This window comes from Leopardus geoffroyi, chromosome X (assembly GCF_018350155.1).
Source record: "Leopardus geoffroyi isolate Oge1 chromosome X, O.geoffroyi_Oge1_pat1.0, whole genome shotgun sequence".
Classification (NCBI taxonomy): domain Eukaryota; kingdom Metazoa; phylum Chordata; class Mammalia; order Carnivora; family Felidae; genus Leopardus; species Leopardus geoffroyi.
This window is the reverse complement of record NC_059343.1, coordinates 51,119,536-51,142,498: the sequence shown is the minus strand read 5'-3', so window position 1 is coordinate 51,142,498 and position 22,963 is coordinate 51,119,536. Positions and strand designations below refer to the sequence as shown.

The window sequence follows — 22,963 nt, the reverse complement described above, 5'->3', positions numbered from 1 at the left end:
GACAGTTACATACAAAGGAAACACCATAAAGTTATCAAGGGATGTTTCAGCAGAAACCTTCCAAGACAGAAGGTAGTGGCATGATATATTCAAAGTGCTGAAAGAGAAAAATCTACAGCCAAGAATACACTACCCAGCAAGGCTCTAATCTAGAATAGACAGAGAGATTAAGAGTTTCTCAGACAAATAAAAACTAAGGGAGTTCATGACCATTAAAGCAGCCCTGCAAGAAATATTAAAGGGGATCTTTAAGTGAAATGAAAGACCAAAAGTGAAAGTATGAAGGTAGGAGAAACACAGAGGCAGCAAAAATGAATATGTTTTGTAAAATATCACTCAAGGAACTTACAAAATAAAAAGATGTAAAATATGACATCATATACTGAAAACATGGGGAGGAGAGGAGGGAATGGGTTCAAACTTAAACGACCATCAACTTGGGGCACCTGGGTGGCTCAGTTGGTTAAGCATCCAGCTTCGGCTCAGGTCATGATCTCATGGTTTGTAGGTTCGAGCCCCATATTGGGCTTTGTGCTGACAGCTCAGAGCCTGGAGCCTGCTTCAAATTCTCTCTCTCTCTCTCTCTCTCTCTCTCTTTCTCTTGCTGCCCCTCCCCTACTTGTGCTCTGTCTCTCAAAAAAAAAAAAGAATAAACATTAAAAACATTCAAACTTAATGACCATCAACTTAATATAGAGTGTTTTGTGCAGAATAGGTTCTATGCAAACCTAATGGTAACCCTATATCAAAAACCACTAATAAATATGGAAAGAAAAAAAGAGCAAGAAATCCAATATATGACTAAAGAAAACCAGCAAACCATGAAAGAAAGACAAGAAAAGATCAGAGAAAATCTTCAGAAGCAACCACAAAACAAGTACTAAAATAGCAGTGAATGCATATCTTTCAATAATTACTTTGAATGTAAATACTAAATGCCCCAATCTAAAGACATGTGGTGTCAGAATGGATATAAAACCAAGACCCATCTACATGCTTAATACAAGAGACTCATTTTCGAACTAAAGACACCTGCAGACTGAAAGGGGATGGAGAAACATCTATCATGCAAATGGATGTCAAAACAAAGCCAGAATAGCAATTCATATATCAGAAAAAATAGACTTTAGAGCAAAGACTGTAACAAGAGACAAAGAAGGGCACTATATAATCATAAAGGGGAGAGTCCAACAAGAAGATATAATTACTATAAATATTTGTGCACTCAAAATGGGAGTACCCAAATATATAAAACATTTAATAGCAAACATAAGGGAACTAATTGATGATGATACAATGATAGTAGGGGACTTTAATACCCCACTTACATCAATGGACAGGTCATCTAAACAGAAAATCAAAAAGTAACAATGGCTTTGAATGACACACTGGACTAGATGGATTTAACAGATATATTCAGAACAATCCATCCTAAAACAGCAGAATACACATTCTTTTCAAGTTCACATGAAACATTTTCTAAATAGATCACATATTAGCCCACAAAAGAAGCCTCAGAAAATTAAAAAAGATTGAAGTCATACCATGCATCTTTTCTGACTACAATGCTATGAAACTAGAAGTCAAACACAAGTAAAAATTCTGGAAAGACCAGAAAACATGGAAGTTAAATGAAACAATGAATGGGTCAAGCAGAAAATAAAAGAAAAAAATTTAAAAAGTGCATGGAAACAAATTGAAATAAAAACCAGTCTAAACCTTTTGGATGCAGCCAAAGTGGTTCTAAAATGGAATTTTATAGCAATAGGGCTACCTCAAGAAGCAAGAAAAATCTCAAATAACCTAGCCTTACGCCTAAAGGAGCTAGAAAAAGAACAACAAACAAAATCTAAAACCAGCAGAAGGAAGGGAATAATAAATATCAGAGCAGAAATAAATGATATGGAAATTAAAAAAAATAGAAAAGATCAATGAAACCTGGAGATGGTTCCTTGAGAAAATCAATAAAATTGATAAACCTCTAGCCAGATTTATCCATAAAAAAAGAGAAAGGACTCAAAGTCTCAAATGATAGAGGAGTAATAACAACCAATACCACAGAAATACAAACAATTATAAGAGAATATTATGAAAAACTATATGCCAACACATTGGATAACCTAGAAGAAATGGATAAAATCCTAGAAACATATAACCTACCAAAACTGAAACTGGAAGAAATAGAAAATTTGAACATACCAATTATCAGCAAAGAAATTGAATCAATAATCAAAACACTCCCACAAAACAAAAGCCCAGGACCAGATGGCTTCACAGGCAAATTCCACCAAACATTTAAAGAAAAGTTAATACCTATTCTTCTCAAACTATTCTAAGATACAGAAAAGGAAGGAAAACTTCCAAGTGTAATTCTATGAGGTCAGAATTACCCTGATACCAAAAGCAGATAAAACACCATGAAAAAAGGAATTACAGGCCAATATCCCTGATGAACATAGATGCAGAAATCCTCACAACACCAACAATGGAATATTATTCATCCATAAACAAGGAATGAAATCTTGTCATTTGCAATGACATGGGTGGAGCTAGAGAGTATAATGCTAAGTGCAATAAATCAGAGAAATATAAATACCATATGATTTCACTCATATGTGGAATTTATGAAGCAAAAGAAATGGGAAAAGGAAAAAGAGAGAGAAGAGAGAGAGACCAAGAAACAGACTCTTAACTATAGAGAACAAACTGATGGTAACCAAATGAAAGATTGATGGGGGGATGGATTAAATAGGTGATGGCGATGAAGGAATATATGTGTCATGATGAGCACTGGAGTTACTTATGGAATTGTTGAATCACTATATTGAACACCTGAAACTAATACAACACTGAATGTTAACTAACTAGCATTAAAATAAAAACTTGTTCCTGGTCACACAAACAGTAATTGGCAGAACTAAGGTTGAACCTTAGTAGGCTGGCTCTAGTGCCTGAGTTCTTAGCTACCAAGCTATATACTTCTTCTAAGTCTAGGGCTATTCCTGGCTTGCTTAATTAAAGCACAGAGTGAGGGTGGGGAGAGAAAGAGAGAGAGAGAGAGAGAGAGAGAGAGAGAGAGAGGCAGACAGACAGAGAGAGAGAGAGAAAGAAAGAAAGGGAGACTATGAGCAAATCCTCATGCTTAATTTGAAGATGAACATTTAGTATCCTGACTGCCCAGTAGTTTACTGTTAAATGAAACTCATAAATAAATAATCTGGACATGGGGGTCGGAGAGGGTAGCTGGTTGAATGAATCATGAAGCCTAAAAATGGAACTATCCAGATTAGGCTCCAAAAGTAAATACTTGGCCTGATACTGAGGGAAGCATTCACTGCCCATCCCAGTCTTGAATTGATTCATGACTGGGTTTGGCTGTTCCAGAAAGATCTGAGCCTAAACCTGAAAGCATTGTACTTCCTCTGAAGGGGCTTTTAAACCCTTGCTTCTCTTTTCCAATCAGTCCTTTCTACCCTGTTTGGTCTAATGACATACTTGAAATGGAATTGAAATAAGTCCCCTTGGCCCCTCCACCCCCCATAAAACAGGCCTGAAATAAATCCATGTAAGGAATAGGAGGAAACTGATGTTCTTGGGTATATATTCAAATATGTATATAGTCTTTGGCCACATGAGATCAGTATGGGCAGTGATTCTTGAGGGAAGGGCTTTCAGCTGGTGGTTTAGAGTGGAGTCTGTGCCAACTGGGAACAGAAAACCAAAGAGGTCCTGAAATTCTCAGCCTGTAATCTGGAACTTTTAGTCCTTTTTTTGAGGAATTATAACTAACGAAGGCCCTTGGTGGGGGAGAGGCAGAAGTTGGTGTTCACAGGCCGCAGTAGAAAATGTTTTCCATGACACATTTTGTCTGCATCCTATATTGTGAGTCAGCAGAGCTATGCTTTTATTCACTTATTCACTCATTCATTCATTCATTAGTTATTCAGTCATTTAAAAAATATTTGTTGAATGTCAAGTACTGCTCTATGTGCTGGAGATACAACAATGAACAAAACATTCTCTGCCTTCATGGAGCTTAGAGTTTATACAGGGAGACAATAAATCAATAAAAAACTAATTATATAACTTTTCATATAGTGATAAGACTAGAATAAAAATTAAGATAATAGGATAACAATGAGGTGGCACAGTTTTAAAGAGGGTAGTCAGGGAAGGATTCCTTTTGACAAGATGAAATAGCTAAACTTATAGAGAGCTAGGAGAAAAGTCTTCAGGCAGAGTCTAATTCTTAACCCTATGGTCTAGTTTCCTCCCTTAAAACACCACCCCTCACAACCACACAATTATATGCATCCTTATTCTTTAACCTCAGCAAATCACTCATCACCCTTTCCTTAGGTTATCCTACTTGGGACCAGCTTCTTGCCATCCACACCTTTGGTAAGGTAGTTGAAAATTTATTTATTTATTTTTTTGGTAGTTGAAAATTTAAAACAATACTTTATGTTAAGTTACAATTGAAAACCAGTCATAGCTTTTTGAGCTTTAAGGAATTTAAGACACTTGTTTGAAGTCACACAGCTAACAAGAAGCAGAGGTTGGACTTACTTCTGAAAGTCTTAACTTCTTATACACTGCTTTTTTTCCACTTTGCCATGAACTTCTCAAGGCATGGTGAGGGCACAGCAGCACACATGAACATCAGACATTTTAGGTGAATGTGAGCTCACAGGAATCTCTTCCTAAGAACTAGTGTTCAGAATAAGGCAGATGATATTCCCACTCCCCATTGTCACTTTCACCTGGGAATGTGTTCTGAGGGATGTTGGACAAACTGATGAGCAACCAGCCTGGGGAGGATTGCAAACCATGCCACATGGAAGAGCTTAAAGAAATGGTCATATTTATCTTGGAGAATGAGTGCTGTGTGTGTGTGTGTGTGTGTGTGTGTGTGTGTGCGCGCGCGCACACTTATGTATACAGAGAGAAATTTGGTTGTCCAGGAGGGATCAGAGTTTGAACCGTACATGTGTGCTGTGTATACAGAGAGAAGGGGTTGTTCAGGAAGAATAAGAGTTTGAACACTTTAAGAGGACTATTGTTTAGGACTTAGCTTTTTTTTGTATGGTCCAGGAGATAGTGTTCTAACAAATGGAACCACAGAATAATGAATTTCAGCTTAAAATGAATAATGACCATGAATGCTTCAGAGTGAGTTTCCTGTTACTGAAAATATTCAAACTGCTGCTGGACAAAACTCATCATAAATAGTGGGCTTTGGAAAGATATCTTTATTTAAATCATGTTACTGCTACATCCTACCTGTATGGCTATGGGCAAATGATGTAAACATTCTGAACCTTACTCTTTAAAATAGTGATAACAATTCTTTCTTTTCAGGCTTCTTTGGAGGATTAAATAGAATGGTATGTTGAAAAGCCTAGCACCATGCATGCCTAAAGTAGGTGTTTCCTCTTCTTCCTCTTCTATTCCCTTTACCTCATCACATATACTGTAGAAAGTATTACTATATAGGGAGGTTGGGAGGAAATGAACTTGTATTCCCATTTTAAGTATAAAATTTTATGATTCATTCTATAATCACCAACAACTTTATTCATTATCTGATTATTCTTAGGACACTTTACTGTATGACATGGAAATTATGTGTCATTGTGACTATGTCTCCCACTAGACAGAAGCTTCCTGACAGCCTCTCTGTACCCCCATCATTGTCAGAATAAGTCCTTATTGGGGCACCTGGCTGGCTGTTAGTAGAACATACAACTCTTGATCCCAGGGTTGTGAGTTTGAGGCCAGCATTGGTGATAGTGTTTACTTAATAAAAAATTAATAAAAATTAAAAAAATAAGTGCTTATTGAATTTAATTTTGGAGATGCAGTGATCTCTGTGCTGAATAATTGAACTAACCAGGAGTCTCTGTGTTCAGGGAGCTGATTCTCTTAAATGAGTCTGACATGCACAAATGTACAAGAACATCTATTCATATCAGTAGCCAAGACAATAAACATATAGGATTCAATATCTTCAGACTGCCTGTGGCAAGCATTGGGGATTATTAGGTGGCTGGGGTGGGGGCAGAATGGCAATAAATGAGTAGCAGTGGGTGTCAGAATAAAATGTGGAACTTTCCTTGGTTGTACTTCCTGGAAGAAGTGTAACTTTGGGAGTTGTTTGAACCATAAGAGGCAAAAGACAACTAGGCATTGGCTTTTCCCTAAGAGAAAGCAAAGATTTAAGATTTAAATATCTTGCCTGGGAGGTAGGCCACTAGAACTCAGTTCAGAACATTGAAACATTTTATTCCTGTGACCCAAGAGACATCTTGTCAGATGCTGTTGGGAGATGGGACATGTGTTACTTAGTAGCACTTATATAGCACAGTGTGTAAGAGGATAGGCTCTAGAGTCAAATCTGGGCTCCACTACTGACTAGCCATGTGACTTTGGGAAAGTTATTTAACCACCATGCCTCAGTTCCATCATATGTAAAATAAGGACAGTAATAGTATCTATCTCATCAGGTGGTTGTGAGGAATAAGAGATAATATATGTAAAGAGCTTAGAACCTTGCCTGGTGCTGAGTTAGCACTTTATAAGTGTTTATTATTATCTAATGAGTGGTCTTCAGTTCCTAAGAAATATACTGGGTGCTTATAGTAATTTTAGTGTGAGCTTGGGAGTGTTTATATTCCAGGATTTGCAGAATTTTTTTTAAGTAGGCATCACACCCAATGTAGGGCTTGGACTCATGACCCTGAGATCAAGGGTCATATGCTCTACTGACTAAGCCAGCCAGGTGCCTCCCTGGAGCATTTATATTCCAAACCATCTCATGGAGTGGTTAGCTCCTCAGCAGTGGCTGTGGTAGAAGTGGTGATAACATCTGGCTCAAAGAGATGGAAGAACTTTCTATTAACTGAGATTGTTCCAGAGATGATTGGGTTGTCTTAGGAGAGAAGAACCTCTCCATTGTTGTGGGTGTTAGAGTTGAGACTGGATAACTATTTGGTAGGAATATTGCAGAAGGGAATGAAGGATGGAAGAGGGGTTTTGCTATACCAAAAATTCTCTGATTTCTTGATATTTGTCATCAGAAAGGTTGGCTATGGAGTGGGAGTACTACTACTTGAAATATGGGGGACTCGATTATTTTTTGAAATTGTGAGCAGAGTCAGGCAATCACTTCACTCAGAACACTAACTGCCATGGATGGAGCTGGGATCAAATGTCATACTCCAGAGTCTGAAATCTCTCAAAAGTACGTTTGGGACTCAAGAGACAAGGGTTTTGGTTTCTGCCTTGCCAGCAATTAGCTATATAATCCTGGCCATGTCACTTCCATTCTCTGAGCCTCAGTTTCCTAACCTAGGACATAAGTGTTCAGACTAGATTTTCTCTGAAGTATTATGAAGTATTGCCTTCTGTGGTTGGAAGATATGATTCTATGAGTGGAAAGAAGTGGATGAAGAAAACATTCATACATTCAGCAAATGTTTAATAAGCACTTTCTAAGTGTTAGGCACTGTGCTGGGCATGGGAGAGAAAGCAGTGAACAAGACAGGCATGGTCTCTGCCCTCTTAGTTCCACAATCCAGTGCAGGATACAAACAAGAAAAAAAATACAATACAGTTTAATAAGTATTCCACGAGGGGCAAACACGGGGCCTTATAGGAGAAGAATATGATCCAGAATAATTTTGAGGGAGAACATAAGAGAAAGCCTTCTGGAGGAGGTGGCATGTGAACTGAGTTTTGAGGTGGGAGCTGGGGAAGGGTAGCAACATTTGCATAGTTCTTGAGGCAAGAGAACCTGATGATTATGAGAACTATAGTAGGTTCTGTTCAGCTGGAGGATGGAGAATGAGAGGGCATTGGTGAAAGTTGAGGTTAGAAAGACCAAAGGACACCAGACTGGCAAGGAACTGTATGGCATAATACAGAATTTAACTTAAAGGCAGTACGGAGTTATGGAAAGCCTTTAAGCAGAGAAGTTACATGAGTCAGGGTTCAGCTACAGAAATTAAATCACTCTAGCTATTCTCAGTAGAAAGAGCCCTAATACAGAAAATGATGTGCTTCCAAAATTGGTGGAAAGGCTGGAGGGGCGACCTTTAGGCTGGGCTTCCAGGAATAACTCTCAGAATACAAGGGGAGCTATTTTCTGTGCTACAAGCAGGAAGGTGAGGCATCAGGGGCTTTGGAAACACTCCACTTTATCTGAAGTCCAAGAATCAAGAATCTGCCATTGCCTTAACTATTGACTAGAGTATCATTATGCTTTCCAGATCCTCAGTGGCAAAAAAAAAATCTGGCTCCCTAAATATACAAAGCTAGTAACCAAACACTGGGGTCTATGGAAAAGTAACATGGCTGCAGAAAACCCTAAAATCTCCATCACTGTGTTTGCCAATAGAAGCAGCAGAAATATGGCTTCTGCGTCATTACCTCCTTCCAAATATTGTGCATGTGCATATGATTACCAGAAATAAATCACATCCAGAACACTGGATGAAAAGGAGCCTGAGAAATGACAAGCTATGGTAGGTTTTTGGTTTTGAGCTTTTCAGCAATATAGGAAGGCAGGCTAGAAAGAGGATGACATGGATCCTGAGCACCCAATCTATAGTATCCACCATCGGATTGATAAGAGCTGTTCTGCTTTTGAGAGAGATAATTTGGACAGGAGAGTAGAGGCTGAATTGGGAAGAGAGCAGCACAAGAAACCAAGTAATGGATAGTAATAGAATCAGAGATGGTGAGGCACTGATTAAAGGTACTGGCAGCAGGGAAACAGAGGAAGGACACAAGAGATATTAAAGAGGGAAAGACTCACCAGGACTTGGAAGACTGGTTGGTTGGCTGGAAGCAAGATGAGTGACAGGCAAGACTTATGTATATCTCACAGGTTTTTGGCAAGGAGGAATTCTTACAAGACAGGGAACTCAGGGGAAGGAGGAAGCTGGCAGGGATGGGGGAAGATGGTTTCAATTTTAGATTTATTAAGTTTGACATACTTGTGAGATATTTGGGAGGAGATATCCAGAAGGCAGTTGGAAATTCATCTCTGGAATTCAAGAGAACTACCTGGGAGTCATCAGCAGAGAGTTGTAAGCTCCAGGCCAGCAACGGTTTTGTTCCCCCTCGTGTCTAGTAACTTTTTTAAAAAGAGGTGCATCAGTGTGTAATGTAGGTGGTAGTTCAAGCTTTGGGAGATGGGTCCACCATTCAGTGCAAGTGTGGAATGAGAAGAAAAGTGGAATGAGATTAGAAAACCCTGAGAAATCATGGCCTTAATCAATGAATGAAGAACCCAGGCATGAAGTAAAGACTGTATAACCAGACAGATCATGTGGATAGTGTCCCCAAAGCAAAGGTTGCATTTCAGGAAGGAGGAAGGCATCAATGAAATCAAGAGGGGGAGAAGTCAGGGGAAATAAAAATGGAAAATTGGCCATGCCATTTAGTAACAGGTTGGTCATTTGTTTACATTCACAAGAAGTTCTAGTTTCCTATGAAATGATTAGAGTGAAAGACAGGCTACAGGGATTGAAGGGTAGTAGAAAATGAAGTGGAGGTAGGATATGATTGCACTTTCAAAGTCAAGGAGAACAAGAAAAAATAGGTCTTGGCAAGGATGTGGAGAAAGAGGAACCCTCTTGCACTGTTGGTAGGAATGCAAACTGGTGCAGCCAATATGGAAAACAGTTTTGAGATTCCTCAAAAAGGTAAAAATAGAACTACCTTGTGATCCAGCACTGCATCACTAGGTATGTAACCAAAGAATACAAAAATACTACTTCAAAGGGATACATGGACCCCAATGTTTATAGCAGCATTATCTATAATAGTGAAATTATGGAAACAGTCCAAGTGTCCATCAACTGATGAGTGGATAAAGAAGAGGTGGTACACACACACACACACACACACACACACACACACACACACACACACTGGAATATTACCCAGCCATAAAAAAGAAGGAAATATTGCCATTTGCAATGACAGGGGTGGAGTTAGAGAGTATAATGCTAAGCAAAATAAGTCAGAGAAAGACAAATATTGTATGATTTCACTCATATGTGAAATTTAATGAAACAACTGAACAAAGGGGAACAAAAAGAGAGGCAAACCAAGAAACAGACTCTTAACTATAGAGAATAAATTGATGGTCACCAGAAGGGAGGTGAGGGGGGACAGGTTAAATTGGTTATGGGGATTAAGGAGTGCATTTGTTGTGATGAGCACCAGGTGTTGTATAGAAGTGTTGAATCGCTATACTATACACCTGAAACTAATATTACATTGTATGTTAACTAACTAGAATTCAAATAAAAACTTTAAAAAAAAAAAGCAAGGAGAAAGATTCTGGTTGCTTACATTATGGTACTGTTCTGATCACTAGTATCTGTCTCAACATAATATAGCAGAGTGGCTAATAGTTTAAAAACTATTTTGGCATTACCTCCTACAAGAAATAAATTTTACATCACAATCTAGCACATTTATATTTATATATAAGTGAAACAAAAGCTTCATTAAACCACAATTATATGAACATTTCATATAAGTGGATTCATACAAAAGCCTTTTGTTTCTGGCATTTTCACTTAGCATAATATTTTCAAAGTTCATTTATGTTGTTACAGTAATAGTATTCCATCCCTTTTTACGGCTGAATAATATTCCATCGTATGGCTATACCACTTTTGTTTATCCATTCACCTTGACAGACATTTATTTGAGTTTTTTCCATCTTTTGGCTATTGTGAATAATGCAATTATGAACATTCATGTACCAGATTTTGTGTGGACATTTTTTTTCATTTCTTTTAGATATATACATAGAAGTGGAATTACTGGGTCAAATGATAACCCTATGTTTAACTTTTTGAGGACTGACCAGTCTGTTTTCCAAAGTGGCTTCATCATTTTACATTTTCACCAGCAGTGTTATAAAGGTTCTGATTTCTCCATATCTTCCTGAATTATGTTATTATGTAGCTTTTTTTATTGTAGCCATTCTAGTGGATGTAAAGTGGTATCTTTCTACAAATAATGCTGTAGTAAATATCCTGCATTTGCACTTCCTGCATTTGACTTGAATTCTCCTGGTAGCTAATATGTTGAGCATCTTTCCATGTGCTTATTGACTATTTCTTTGGGAAAATGTTATTCAGAACCTTGGCTAGTTTTTTTTAAGTTGGTTATTCTTTTTATCATTGACTTGTAAGATCTCTTTATATATTCTAGGTAAAAGTCTCTAATCAGATATATAATTTCCAAATATTTTCTTTCATTCTGTGGGTTGTCTTTTCATACTCTTGATAGTATCCTTTGAAGCACAGAAGTTTTTAATGTTGATGAAGTCCAATGTATCTATTGTGTTGTTGCTTGTGTTTTTCATGTCATATCTAAGAAAACATTGCCAAATTCAAGGTCACAAAGATTACTCCTATTGCCTCCATTTTGTTAAACTTTGCCACATTATCATTATCACATCTAAGTAACTAATAGTGATTCCTAATATCATCAAGTATCCAGCCTGTTCAAATTTCCAATTGTGTCATAAATGTCACAAATATGTGTGTATGCACATAAATCAGAACACACGTTTCACTTGAGTCATACTTTTTTCTTCCTATTTATTTGCTAAAATTTCAGGTTGTTGGTCCTATATTTTTTTTAATGTGTACCTCCACATTATAGTTTAATATGTTTTTTCTGTCTTCTGTGTGTTCTATAAATTGGTAATTGGATCTAGAAGCTTGATCTGATTCACGGTTTTGTGTTGTTTGTTTAGGCATGAATCATTCATAGGTGATATTATAAGCCAAAACCTTTGAAGTGGGGACTTCTTTTTATTCGATCTTGCAGGCTAAGGGCCATTTTGTTTATAGCCGGCATTCATTCAGAATTTCCAGTCATCTAGTTAAGATAGGTGGTTGTTCTAGCCTCAACAATTTATAAAGAATAGATAGCAATACTCATTCCTCTTAGAGTCTATAGTATTCTAGGAGTTCCAGAATTTAATTTCTATTCCTGTTTAATCTAGTTCCTGCCCCCTCCACCAATATCTATCTATTCACTTTTATAGTTTTTGAATGAAAGAGGAAGAAGGGCCTTCAGAGATCTGTATAAAGGAGTCCTGGGTTCTTGAGGGCCCAGGAGCCTGCTGAAATTGCATGTATTTTTCTGAGGTGAGGGTCCAGAGGTGTCACTGAACTTTCTGATAGGTCTAAGTCCTCATGTGACAGAAGTGAGATGGAGGCCAAGAGAGGGGAAAGAAGTGGCCCAAAAGTCATAAAGTAAGGCTGAATTTGGGCTGGGAGTAAATCTGAAACCTTTCTGTCTCTATCGAGTGCTTTTCCCCTAGTTCTAGATATAGGGTCAGGAACACAGAGCAGGAGCACAGTGATTACAAGTACATTTCAAATTTTGTAGAAGCTTTTCCACTGCAAAGTTGGCTTCCCTTCACAGTACTTAGCTGCAAACAGTCATAGTCTAAAGAAACCATAAACAGGAAAGGAAATTGACCTGTAAATGGAGGGATGGCAGTGTGTATTTGTAGTGTGTCCTTGTGGTTCTATCCACAGCACTGATTTTTTTAATGTGCACAGCTAATTAAGAGTTGTCTATAGGGGCGCCTGGGTGGCTCAGCCTGTTGAGCGTCCGACTTCGGCTCAGGTCATGAAATAATAGTCCGTTAGTTCGAGCCCTCTGTCGGGCTCTGTGCTGACAGCTCAGAGCCTGGAGCCTGCTTCGGATTCTGTGTCTCCCTCTCTCTCTGCCCCTAACCCACTCACATTCTGTCTCTGTCTCTCTCAAAAATAAATAAACATTAAAAAATAATAAAAAAAAAACGAGTTGTCTATAAATACTTAAACAGTGGCCAAAGACACCTTTGCTTTCTTCTTGGCCCAGAATCCAAAAAAACGTGACTGCCAAGGCATGCCTCCTCCCCACCTATGCTTTTTTTTTTTCATTTCTTTTTCTTCTTCAACCTTTCCTCCCTTACTTTCCATCACCTTTCTTTCTTCATCTTATCCTCTATATTTTCTCCCTCCTCTTTCCTTCTCTTTTCCCCCTGCTTCCCATAATCCTCCCCTTATTCCTCTTTCCCTTTCTCCCTTCCATGCCTTCTCCCTTCCTCCCACTTTCCTGTGCTCCCTCCATTCCCCCTCCCTACATACCCCTCAACGCACCCCCAACAAGCTCCCCACCCCCACACCAGAACCCGCAGCCTTTGGCTCTAGCTAGTCCGGGGGCTTGGGCCTGCCGATTGGCTACCGCCGCTAGCACGCCAGCTTAAGTCCCGCCCAACCCAGCGAGTAAACGCGAGGCTGTAGCACCTGCTATTGGCCCGCGGGACTGTCAGCAGCACGGGTCGTGCCTCACGCAGGCGCCCACAGTAGCTAGGTGAATAAAAAGGCCGCCTACGGCCTGGGGGGGGGTGGGGAGAGGAGAGGGAGAGAACCAGCAAGGCAGGTTTTAAATGAGAGGCTGGCAACCGGGAACCCCGCGGAGAGAGCGAGCAACCTGGCTAGAAAAGCGAGCAAGCTAGGAAAGCGAGCGTTACAGAGGGAGTAGGGGGAGACTGAGACTGACTTATAGCCGAGCAGGTGGAGACGCACGCCCGGACAGACCGATCAGGCACCTGAGAACCTCACACTGGTTCCTTCCGCATTTCCCTTTGAAAGCCAGGATTTTGCCTCTTCCTTGGCGCCTGAGAGAGAATGCTGGACTCTGCCGACTTCAGCGTGAGCTAAGATTTCTCAGCTAGGGAGGAAAGATCAGCCCAATCCTGAGAAGGGGGAAAGCCATCTCCCCTGTCCCCATCCCCCCCCACCCCATACCAAACTCGGGCGCCAGACCCAGCCCATCCCCAACCATCCGACTTCCTCCTCTCCTTTTTAGCATGGTGGCTGTATGGACAGTCTGACAGAACAGAGACTGACATCTCCCAATCTGCCGGCCCCCCACTTGGAACACTACAGTGTTCTGCATTGCACCATGACCCTGGATGTGCAAACTGTAGTTGTTTTTGCCGTGATTGTAGTCCTCCTGCTTGTCAATGTCATACTCATGTTTTTCCTGGGAACGCGCTGAATGGAGTCCAGCCTCCTGAGCTGTGGCGAACTCTCGCTTTGATTTCATCCCGAGAACCACCGAGAAAAAAAAAAGAGAGAGAGAGAGACAGAGACAGAGACAGACAGTGACAGGGAAAGGAAGGGAGAGAAAGAGCAAGCTTTCTTACTCAGGGGGGAAAACGTTTTGAGCTTCAACATGGCCTCGCTGTGATATGTATGACGTTGGTATATTATCTCTCCCTAAATCTTTTGTCATGTCTTGTCTTTTAAATATGCCTGTGAATGTAGTTGCTTATTGCTTGAGTAAAATTGTTGATAAAGAAATGCATTCTATTTGAGTGTGCATGTGTGTGTGCATTCTCCATCTATGTGACGTTCACGGAACAAGATCTGCGTCCTTAAACAGTGGCTTTGCTGTTTGTGGTGTCTTGTCAACTCATTTTCTTGAAAACTACCTTTAAATTCCATCAGGGAATTTTAGTCAAAAATTTTCTCCTGCCATCAGGAGTGAATTTGGGTTTGTTTGTGGAGAAAGGGGGGTGTGGGAAGAGTGTGATGGATTTTTGACATCTTAAGGAAAGACAGCCCTGTGCTGGATGTTTAGAGGGAAAAAAAATCGATACAAGGAATGAATTTAAGGAAAATGATTCTTTAGTTTCTAATGAGAAGTGAGAATTTGAGAAGTGATGCGGTGGGGTGCAGTGAGCTGGCAGTTGGTGACTGTGTCATTTGACTCTCAATTTGCTGTTCAGGGATCACAGTTTACAGTCTGGAAAGAATCCACCTTTAAAGCATTTATTAAAACATTTAATGTCAATTTCTTTGGAATCATGGACTGAGACATAAGAGCCTTCTCTGATCTTTATGAATTGGCAAGAGAAGACCTTGATAAGAGCTGTTTAGCTTCCTTTTCCCAGAGAAGATTGTACCATTGGATTTGAGTTTGTGGATTTTTTTCTGCGTGTCCTCTGAAAAACAACAAAAGCCAGCTCTTTAACCACCCTGGGAATAATGGTATTTGTATATGCCTCTTTTGGATATTCTCATTTACATGATGTTCTTGAACTACATTTTAAATAGAACTTGCTAGTGCTAATGAGAAAGTGATGGTTTTTGTTTGCTTCCTTGTTCTTTAAGATCAGAGGTCTCGCTAATGGAAAGATTTCCATAACAAAATGAAAGTATATATCATGCTAAATTGAGAGTTTTGAGCACCCTCCCCCTCCAAAAAAGTCTGGATGGAATGGGATGAGAGCTGGGGAAGGCATGAACTACAAGTAACATTCAATTTTGACATATATTTGCATTTCTGTCAGATGGTGGTGATTGTAGTTATTATTGCTATTGTTATTATTTTATGTTTCTCTTTCCACTAAGAACACCTTTGGAAAAGCCAGGAAAAAATGGTCTGTGATGCCAATGTGCATATTTATTTTCTCTCCACTTCCACCCACTGATTGGCAGGTAGTCCTCATTCTGTGCTTACCTGACTTGAAATAGTGCCATTTCTGGCCCATGTAGAAATGAATCAGGGCACATACAGTATACATGCATGTTCCCCCTGAACCCATGTGGGCGACTACTCCTGTGTGATGTACGGAACTGCTGCCATTGTGCTGTCAGGTTCCATATCCTGTTGTTCAATATTTTTGGAAATGACTATGAAGGGAAAGGGGCTGGGAAGGGGGCTCTCGAAATTGCCCTGACCTCAGAACCCAGAAAGTGTTATTTAATTTCGTCCGAAGAGGTTTTGAGCCTCAGGGTGTGCTCTTGGCTTGATTTGGGTAAAAGGGTTTTTTGTTTTTGTTTGTTTTTAATTCTGTTGGTACCATAGTATAAGCATGATCTGGGAAGTTTGGTGGTATTAATTCTTATTATTTACTTTTCGGTCCCTTTTTTTGGGGGGGGGGTCTGGATTGACCTGAACTTGTTTCTTTGCAAAGAGAATCTTGTGAGCGTCACCACCCCCTCCCCCCCCCCCCCCCCCGCCACCACCACACACACATCCTTAGTTCTAGTGGTATTATCTAAAGTAAGCTTATATTTTGGCTGGACACTTTGTTTTGAGACACATTGGACAGGGAAATCTCCAGGCTGGGCAGCTACAGACTTGAGTTCTGTCTGTTGAGCAGTTATTTGACCTTGGGAATTTTTTTTCCTTCTCAATGTGTTTGGGGTTCCCTGTAACATTGGCTTTTGAGGATGGTTGGATTAGGTAACCTCCAAGTTATTGCGTTTTGTGATTTTGGGTGCCCATATGCACTTGAAATCAGAGGACGATCAACTGGAAAGACAAGTGGAAAGAAAAATGAAATGTTAAGCAATGGGTGATGGGGTGGAGGGAGGAAATACCTTATTGCTGGTATCTGGTGAAACTTAAGTTTTACCTAAGAGATTTTTTACCTAGCTGTGTGGGAAGAAAACTGGATTACAGCAATGGAATGCTTTTTGCTTCCCCCCCCCCTTTAAGGTGAGAAGAGTTCTGTAAGTCTAGTCTTTGAGCCAGGTTTGTGACAAAATAGTGTTATGAAATGCCACAACTTTCACCTCTGAGTGCCTGACAGACCCTTGGCAGAGAACCTTTGGGAATGTATGTGTGTAGGGTGTGTGACAGTATGTTTATGGTGTGTATGCACACCATTCTGTGTGTGTGTGTGTGTGTGTGTGTGTGTGTGTGTGTGTGTAGGGGAGAGGATGTACACTCTTGAATGTTGCTGGGGGTTGGTTGTTCTAGGAATGAGGAAGAACAGCAGGGCATGCATTGAGTGTTCCACAGTTCTGAATGGGCTCCTTGTGCTAGGGCCTGTAAAGATTTGACTGGTGCCAGACTGGATGGGTATTTCCCCTACCACTTCTCCTGCTACTTCACAACCCCTCAGGCTAAAGGGGTATTTCCATCAGTAATTTAGTTGACAAAATGGGTAAGCATTTTTCAAATTAACTTATCTCTAGGCAAGTAAGGGGATGTTGCTAGCCAGATGGCAGGCCACCCAAGAGCAGCTAAAAGGGAGTTTGGGAAGTAGAGAACCAAAGTTGGCAGTGTGGCTTTTTACTTGTGTGAATCCTAAAGGTTTGGCATTTCTCCTTCAGACTTGTGAGGATATGCAAAAAGAGAAGAGTGGGAGAATATGAAAAATGCAGCCCAGAAGAGCGGAACCCTCTGCATTTTTACTTTTTTTCCCTCCCTCTTCTGTCTCTTCATCTTCTCCCTTCTCCATTTACTCTCCCCTCTGATATAGCCTCATCTACTCTGCCCCCATTCCTACTGTGGAAGGGGAGATGGAAGAGAAGAGGGCTTTTCCTCTCTGATTTATCCCATCTTTTCCCAACTAAGTTTCTAGTTCCCTTTCTTCCTCTCTGACTGCATTGGGTAGAGGATAGGATTTTGCTCTTAGGATGCACAAAATTCTAGCTCAGAAATTTTCCCCTCCAGCTCCCCACCAGGGGATTCTGGAACAGCCCTTTACCAGTATCCTAGCAACCTCCTGCATTACTCAGTTCCTGCTGAGCTCCAGAGCCCACCCTTTAAAGGTCCAGGCACAAAGGCCTCTAGAAAATGGGAGCTGGAGCCCAGCAAGACTTAGAGAGATGCTTTTGGGGAAATGGACAAAAAAAGAACAAGATCCCCATTGCCTGCAAATGCCTAGAAAACACGTCCACAGAAGGCATACAGAGCCTAGCCGACTTTTAGCCATGGGGACTGTTTATTGGAAAGCTCCTGGGTTCAAATTCCTTTCTCCTTTCTTCCAAATGCCTTCTTAAGATTAACTGAGTCATTTCACAGCCCAGCTTTCAGTGCAAGGAAGTCTGTAGGCCCTGAAAAATATTTTTTTCCACTCTGACTTTTGGCTGATTCAGGGAGGAGGTGGAGGGATAGTGTGGTAGGAACAAACTGAGCAGTGCCTTTCCCCCATTGAGACAGCCCCTGCCAGAACCTGTAGCATCTATTTGTGTAGTATGCCCCAATTTTGTCTGTGGCTTAGGAAAATGCCCAATCTGGCTCTAATGTGGAGTTTGGGGAGTTTTGTTTCTAGGTTGTTGGTCTCTGAATAGTTTCTAAATGGAAGGCTGGGCAAATAGGAAGACCATTTTGATTGTGGGGCTGGTGAACAGGTCTTGGGCCTTGGCTGATTTTCTCATTCACTTGTGTGGTGATTAAGTGTTTAGGGAGCTGAGAGATTCCCGTGAACCTGTGAGTGAGGTACTCTTCTGCCCTGTGGTGAGGCCCAGATTGAGAGCACTTGGCTCTGACTAGAGGGCACAGTCTCACAGTTGCAATGATGGTGCTAAAGCATGTCCTTCCAGCTTTGTCTGTTATCTTGGCCTCTGCTCCCTTTGGCCTATGGAGTGTTTTTTCTGGATGAACACATGATTGGGACTTGAACCTATTCTTCCAAAATAACCACCTTCTCAGAAGATCTCACACAAAGCATCTGGATCCAGCCCCACATTAGCTTTGCCTCAAGAAGTGGGATAGAGGTGGGGAATCTTATATTCTCTAGCTCTTATTTGTAACTCTGCAACTTCTTCTAAGTCCAACTGAGGCTCTGATTTTCTAAGAATCCTTGATCAAAGCTTAGCTCTTCTGATATCTGCCTAGAGTGTCTCCTGTCATTAGGTGGGTCTAACTCTCAAGAGTATTTAGTTAACTGTGCTTTGCCCTGGCACCAAAGAAAAACTATTAAGGGGTAAAGGCCTAGAAGATAGAGAAGACTTGGGATACAGTCCGGTAATGACAGTTACTAGTGACCTCCTGTCAGTTCATGGGCCTATGGAGTTGACAAAGTAATTTTACATATTTTCTAATTTTGTGCATCACATCAGCATTATGAAGTGGGTAGAGATGATTGTTTTTCCCTGTGTTACAGATGAGGTAAGTAAAGGTCAGAGACATTGGTGAGATGGACGTGGGTCTGCCTTTCAAATGGAGAGTGGGGAGAGTTGGAGTTGATCATTTCCAGCTAGTGTGAAGCTGAATGAAGTCAGGCAAAGAGGGAGGTGTGTGAGTCATTCCTGAAGTCATATTAGCTTCCTCAAGTTTGCTGGCTTACATTTTTAGTACTTTTTCGTACCTTTAATTTTTACAGCAATTTTGCACAGAATTCCTTATTAAGTAAAATACTGACTTTTTATCTTGAATATACATCAAAGGGTTTCCTTTAGTCTTGTGAAAACTTAATATTTGGGATCTTTAAGGAGAAAGGCAGTGTGAATTGGTGAAGACTAAAATACAAAATGTTTTTAAGGAACTGCCGTTTTCATACAATTGTCCTTCCTTTCGAAGTACTCTTATTTTTGTATATTTCTTTTAAGCTGTGCTGCTCAGAACTGATTATGCTAGTCCAGATGCCACTTGATGAGGATGAAGTACAAAGGGACTTTGATCTATCTGTGAAATATCTAATAATGTAGCATTCTACTGGTTCTCAACCCTCCCTGAACATTCAGATCAGTTGGGGAGTTCCTAAATATCCATGCCAGGTCCCCACTCTGAGAGATTCTAATTTAATTGGATAGGTCCTTGACAGCTTTTTTTTCCCTCTAAATTTCAAATTTAAGGCTCCCTAAGGTAATTCAAATGTGTAGCCAGCGTTAGGAACCATTGTACTACCTTTTGGGATTGTAAGCTCAAATGCTTTGCTGTCTAGTCCAGTCTCCTACTCTGTTGTGAAATTGGTTCTTTGAGGCTTTTTTGAACCAAATTCATTAAATTTTATTTTGTTTGGTTAGTCCATTCTAGCTTTTTATGGGTTTAAAAATTTTTTCTTTATACTGTGCAACAAATTAGCGGTCTCTTCTAACATTGCATCAGTTAAACTTTATTTCCCTTGGTTGGTCTATTCTTGCTTTTGGGGAGGGGTTTAAATTTTTTTTCTTTATGTCATGAAATAGATTAACAGTTTATTTTATCATTGCATCATTTGGAAATTGAATAAGTATTACCCAAATTGTTGATTCAAAGAAATGTTCAATATGATGGAGGTAATCTCACCAGAGCCCCTTCTTGGAATTACAGCCCATTAACTTTTGTATATATCTTGTCAACCAGTGCAGAATCCATTGGGCTCTACCCTCATTTATCTTACCAACATGTTAATGAGGATAACGTGTCATGATAGATTTGTATGCTTTGTAGACATCAAGATGTATTCTAGGTTTCTATCAATCATCTACCAAGCCAATGACCTCATCAGAGAAAGGAGTATGAGTCACTTGGCATCTTAATCCTGGTAAATCCTATTGCAGGCTCCAGAATTCCCTATTTTCTTTCAGTACCCATAAACTATATATTTCTTAACTAGGTCCAGGATTTGCTGAGGGCCAGTGCCACAACTGTAGATTTTGTGTACCATCACTTTTCTTTTCCCCTTCTTGGAAAAGCAGGGCATCATAGATGTAGCTTTAAAACAATATATTTGGTTTTGAGAAAGTTTGGGAACATCTTTGTGCATGTTTGCCTTGGTTGGCTGAATTGTTTTATTAACCAGTGGTTCTCAGCCCTAGACACACATTGGAATCACCTTGGAAGTTAACAAGACTAACAACAATTCCCAGAATCTCTGGAGATCTGGTGGCCATGGCATCAATATTTTTTTAAAAGCTCCTTGAGGTAACAGTAATGTTCAGCCAGGGATGAGAATGACTGCTATGTTAAAAGGAAATGTCAGCTCAGCCTGAATCTAGCTTATTGCACACATGAATAGGCAGGCTTCACAGATGGTGAGATTTTATTCTAGGATTGTGGGGGCCTTGATGAATTTGAGGGGCTTGTGCCCACTCTAAAAAGGACTCAACCCTAGAGAGTGAGTAGTCTGGAGACCTATTTGGATTTAAAATTACCAGCTGTGAGATGGTTTGAACCCTTTAGGAAAAAAGAGTCCTTGTGCATTTGCTGTAATAGTAGGGAAGATTCTGTTCCTTTGCTGTGTGACCTTGGGTAAATTACTTCTCCCCTCTGAAATTTGGATTCCTCATCTGCAAGATAGGATAGGAGGATTAGATAGCTTGAAAGATTTCTTCTGTCTAATGATGTGTGCTTACTTTGTGATTAATAAAAATGATCAAAATGATTAAGGATATTATTATTCAAAACCAGCAGGTAATCCAAAAGATCCCTTTTAGCAGATTTGGAATACATAGGGTGATTTGGGGTGGGGGTAATAGATCTGCTTTCCTAATTATATTTGGCTTAGGTTTCTTCTAAAAGCTTGTATTCATTGAGCACACAGTGGCTGCCAGCAGGGAAGAGAGCCCAACAGTGAACTGAGTGGCAGAAAGATTCCAGTTTGAGATTTAGCAGTCTTTAAAAAGACATGTTGCATGGATAATTGAGAATTGCCTCTTATAGATAAAATATCAGCCTCGTAGGTCTGTCTGGGAAAGTAGGAAAGGTCGTGGCTACTTTGACAGCCCAGAGCCCCTTCCTGTGGTATTTTAAGTAGCCATTTATTTAGTTAATACTACTACTGTTAATAAGAATTTTGAAAAAGTTCTCTAGTTATTTCATTGGCTCCTTTTATTTTTTAATATGAAATTTATTGTCAGATTGGTTTCCATACAACACCCAGTGCTCATCCCAACAGGTGCCTTCCTCAATGCCCATCACCCACTTTACCCTCCCTCTCACCCCCCATCAACCCTCAGTTTATTCTCAGTTTTTAAGAGCCTCTTATGGTTTGGCTCCCTCCTTCTCTAACTTTTTTTTCCCTTCCCCTCCCCCATGGTTTTCTGTTAAGTTTCTCAGGATCCACATAAGAGTGAAAACATATGGTATCTGTCTTTCTCTGTATGACTTATTTCACTTAGCATAACACTCTTCAGTTCCATCCATGTTGATATAAAAGGCCATATTTCATTCTTTCTCATTGTCATTGGCTCCTTTTAAAACCTGGAAGTAGTTGAGGAAACTGAGGCATAGAGAGATTAAGTGACTCACTCAAGGACACACAGTTCAGGAAGTGGTAGTTCCTGACCTAGAAACCAGGCCTCTCAACGCTATATCCTGTAGTTCTTCCAGTGTGTCCTGCATGGTGGGCTCTGTAGTCAGAATGTGGTCATGACTCAGAATTGAAGGGGTTCCACTGACATAGAGCAAAACTCATGAGGAAACTTAGAAGAAAGGGGTGAAGGGGCAACCTGGAGGAAAAGGAAACATTAAGGGTGTGTTTGAGGTCAGTTCTTTCTTGCCCTTATCATTCTTCTGTGCTAGTTTCCCTTGGCAAGAATTGGCCATTTGGTCTTTGAGCATCAAAGTCAAGAGTTGGTAGCAGAGAAGAAGGAAAGTTGTGCATGCATAGCAGAGACACTATATGGAAGGCATACCTTCAGTAGGAAATAAAAACACTGTAAATTGTCTTGGGACCCCTGGAAGCAAGACATGGCTCTGTTCCTACCTTGCTGCCACTTTCCCACCAGGGGATAAAGGCCATTCCCCACTAGGTCTCAGTTCCCATGTCATTAAAATGAAGAGTGAATTCAATAGAAGAACCATATTTTCAAATGAAATCTGAGCCAGAAGCTTCTATATAGAACAGGAAAAAGCAGAACTAGTTTGGTTGAAATGGGCCTAGGACAGAGGTGGAAAACAGAGTCTAGAATCTTGCCAGAGTAGACCTTACTTATTAGGGGAATTGGGATTAGGACAGTGGGAATGGCTCTGCCCAGCTCAGACAGACTGCTTAGAAGATAGGACAAACTTAGGTAGGGGAGGTAATTCTTTCACTTAAGTGGGCAGGATTCACAGAGAATCACAAAGGGACAGAGATAAGAATACCTTGGAGATCTATAGCATGAATTCCTATTTTACAAGTGAGAAAACTAAGGCACTGAAGGGAAAAGGGACTTGTCCAAGGTTTCAATGATGGGCCTGGGATCCTGAGTCCTCAAAT

At 40.2% G+C, this 22,963-nt stretch overlaps 1 protein-coding gene across 7 annotated transcripts in view; it reads left to right on the top strand.

The window, feature by feature from the left end:
• ARHGEF9 (Cdc42 guanine nucleotide exchange factor 9) overlaps positions 1 to 22,963 on the top strand; it is a 202,132-nt gene that overhangs the window by 13,291 nt on the left and 165,878 nt on the right. Inside the window, exon 1 of one of the 7 annotated variants that reach the window (XM_045470628.1) lies at positions 13,423 to 14,289. The exons of 4 other annotated variants lie outside the window; for them this stretch is intronic. Coding sequence is in view for 2 of the 3 variants with exons in the window: in XM_045470626.1 (XP_045326582.1) it covers positions 14,288 to 14,296 (9 nt within the window). In the remaining variant the exon portion in view is untranslated. Of the gene's footprint in view, positions 1 to 13,422; positions 14,301 to 22,963 lie in introns of those variants that run through there. 2 more of the 7 variants (XM_045470626.1, XM_045470625.1) reach the window with 2 other exon arrangements.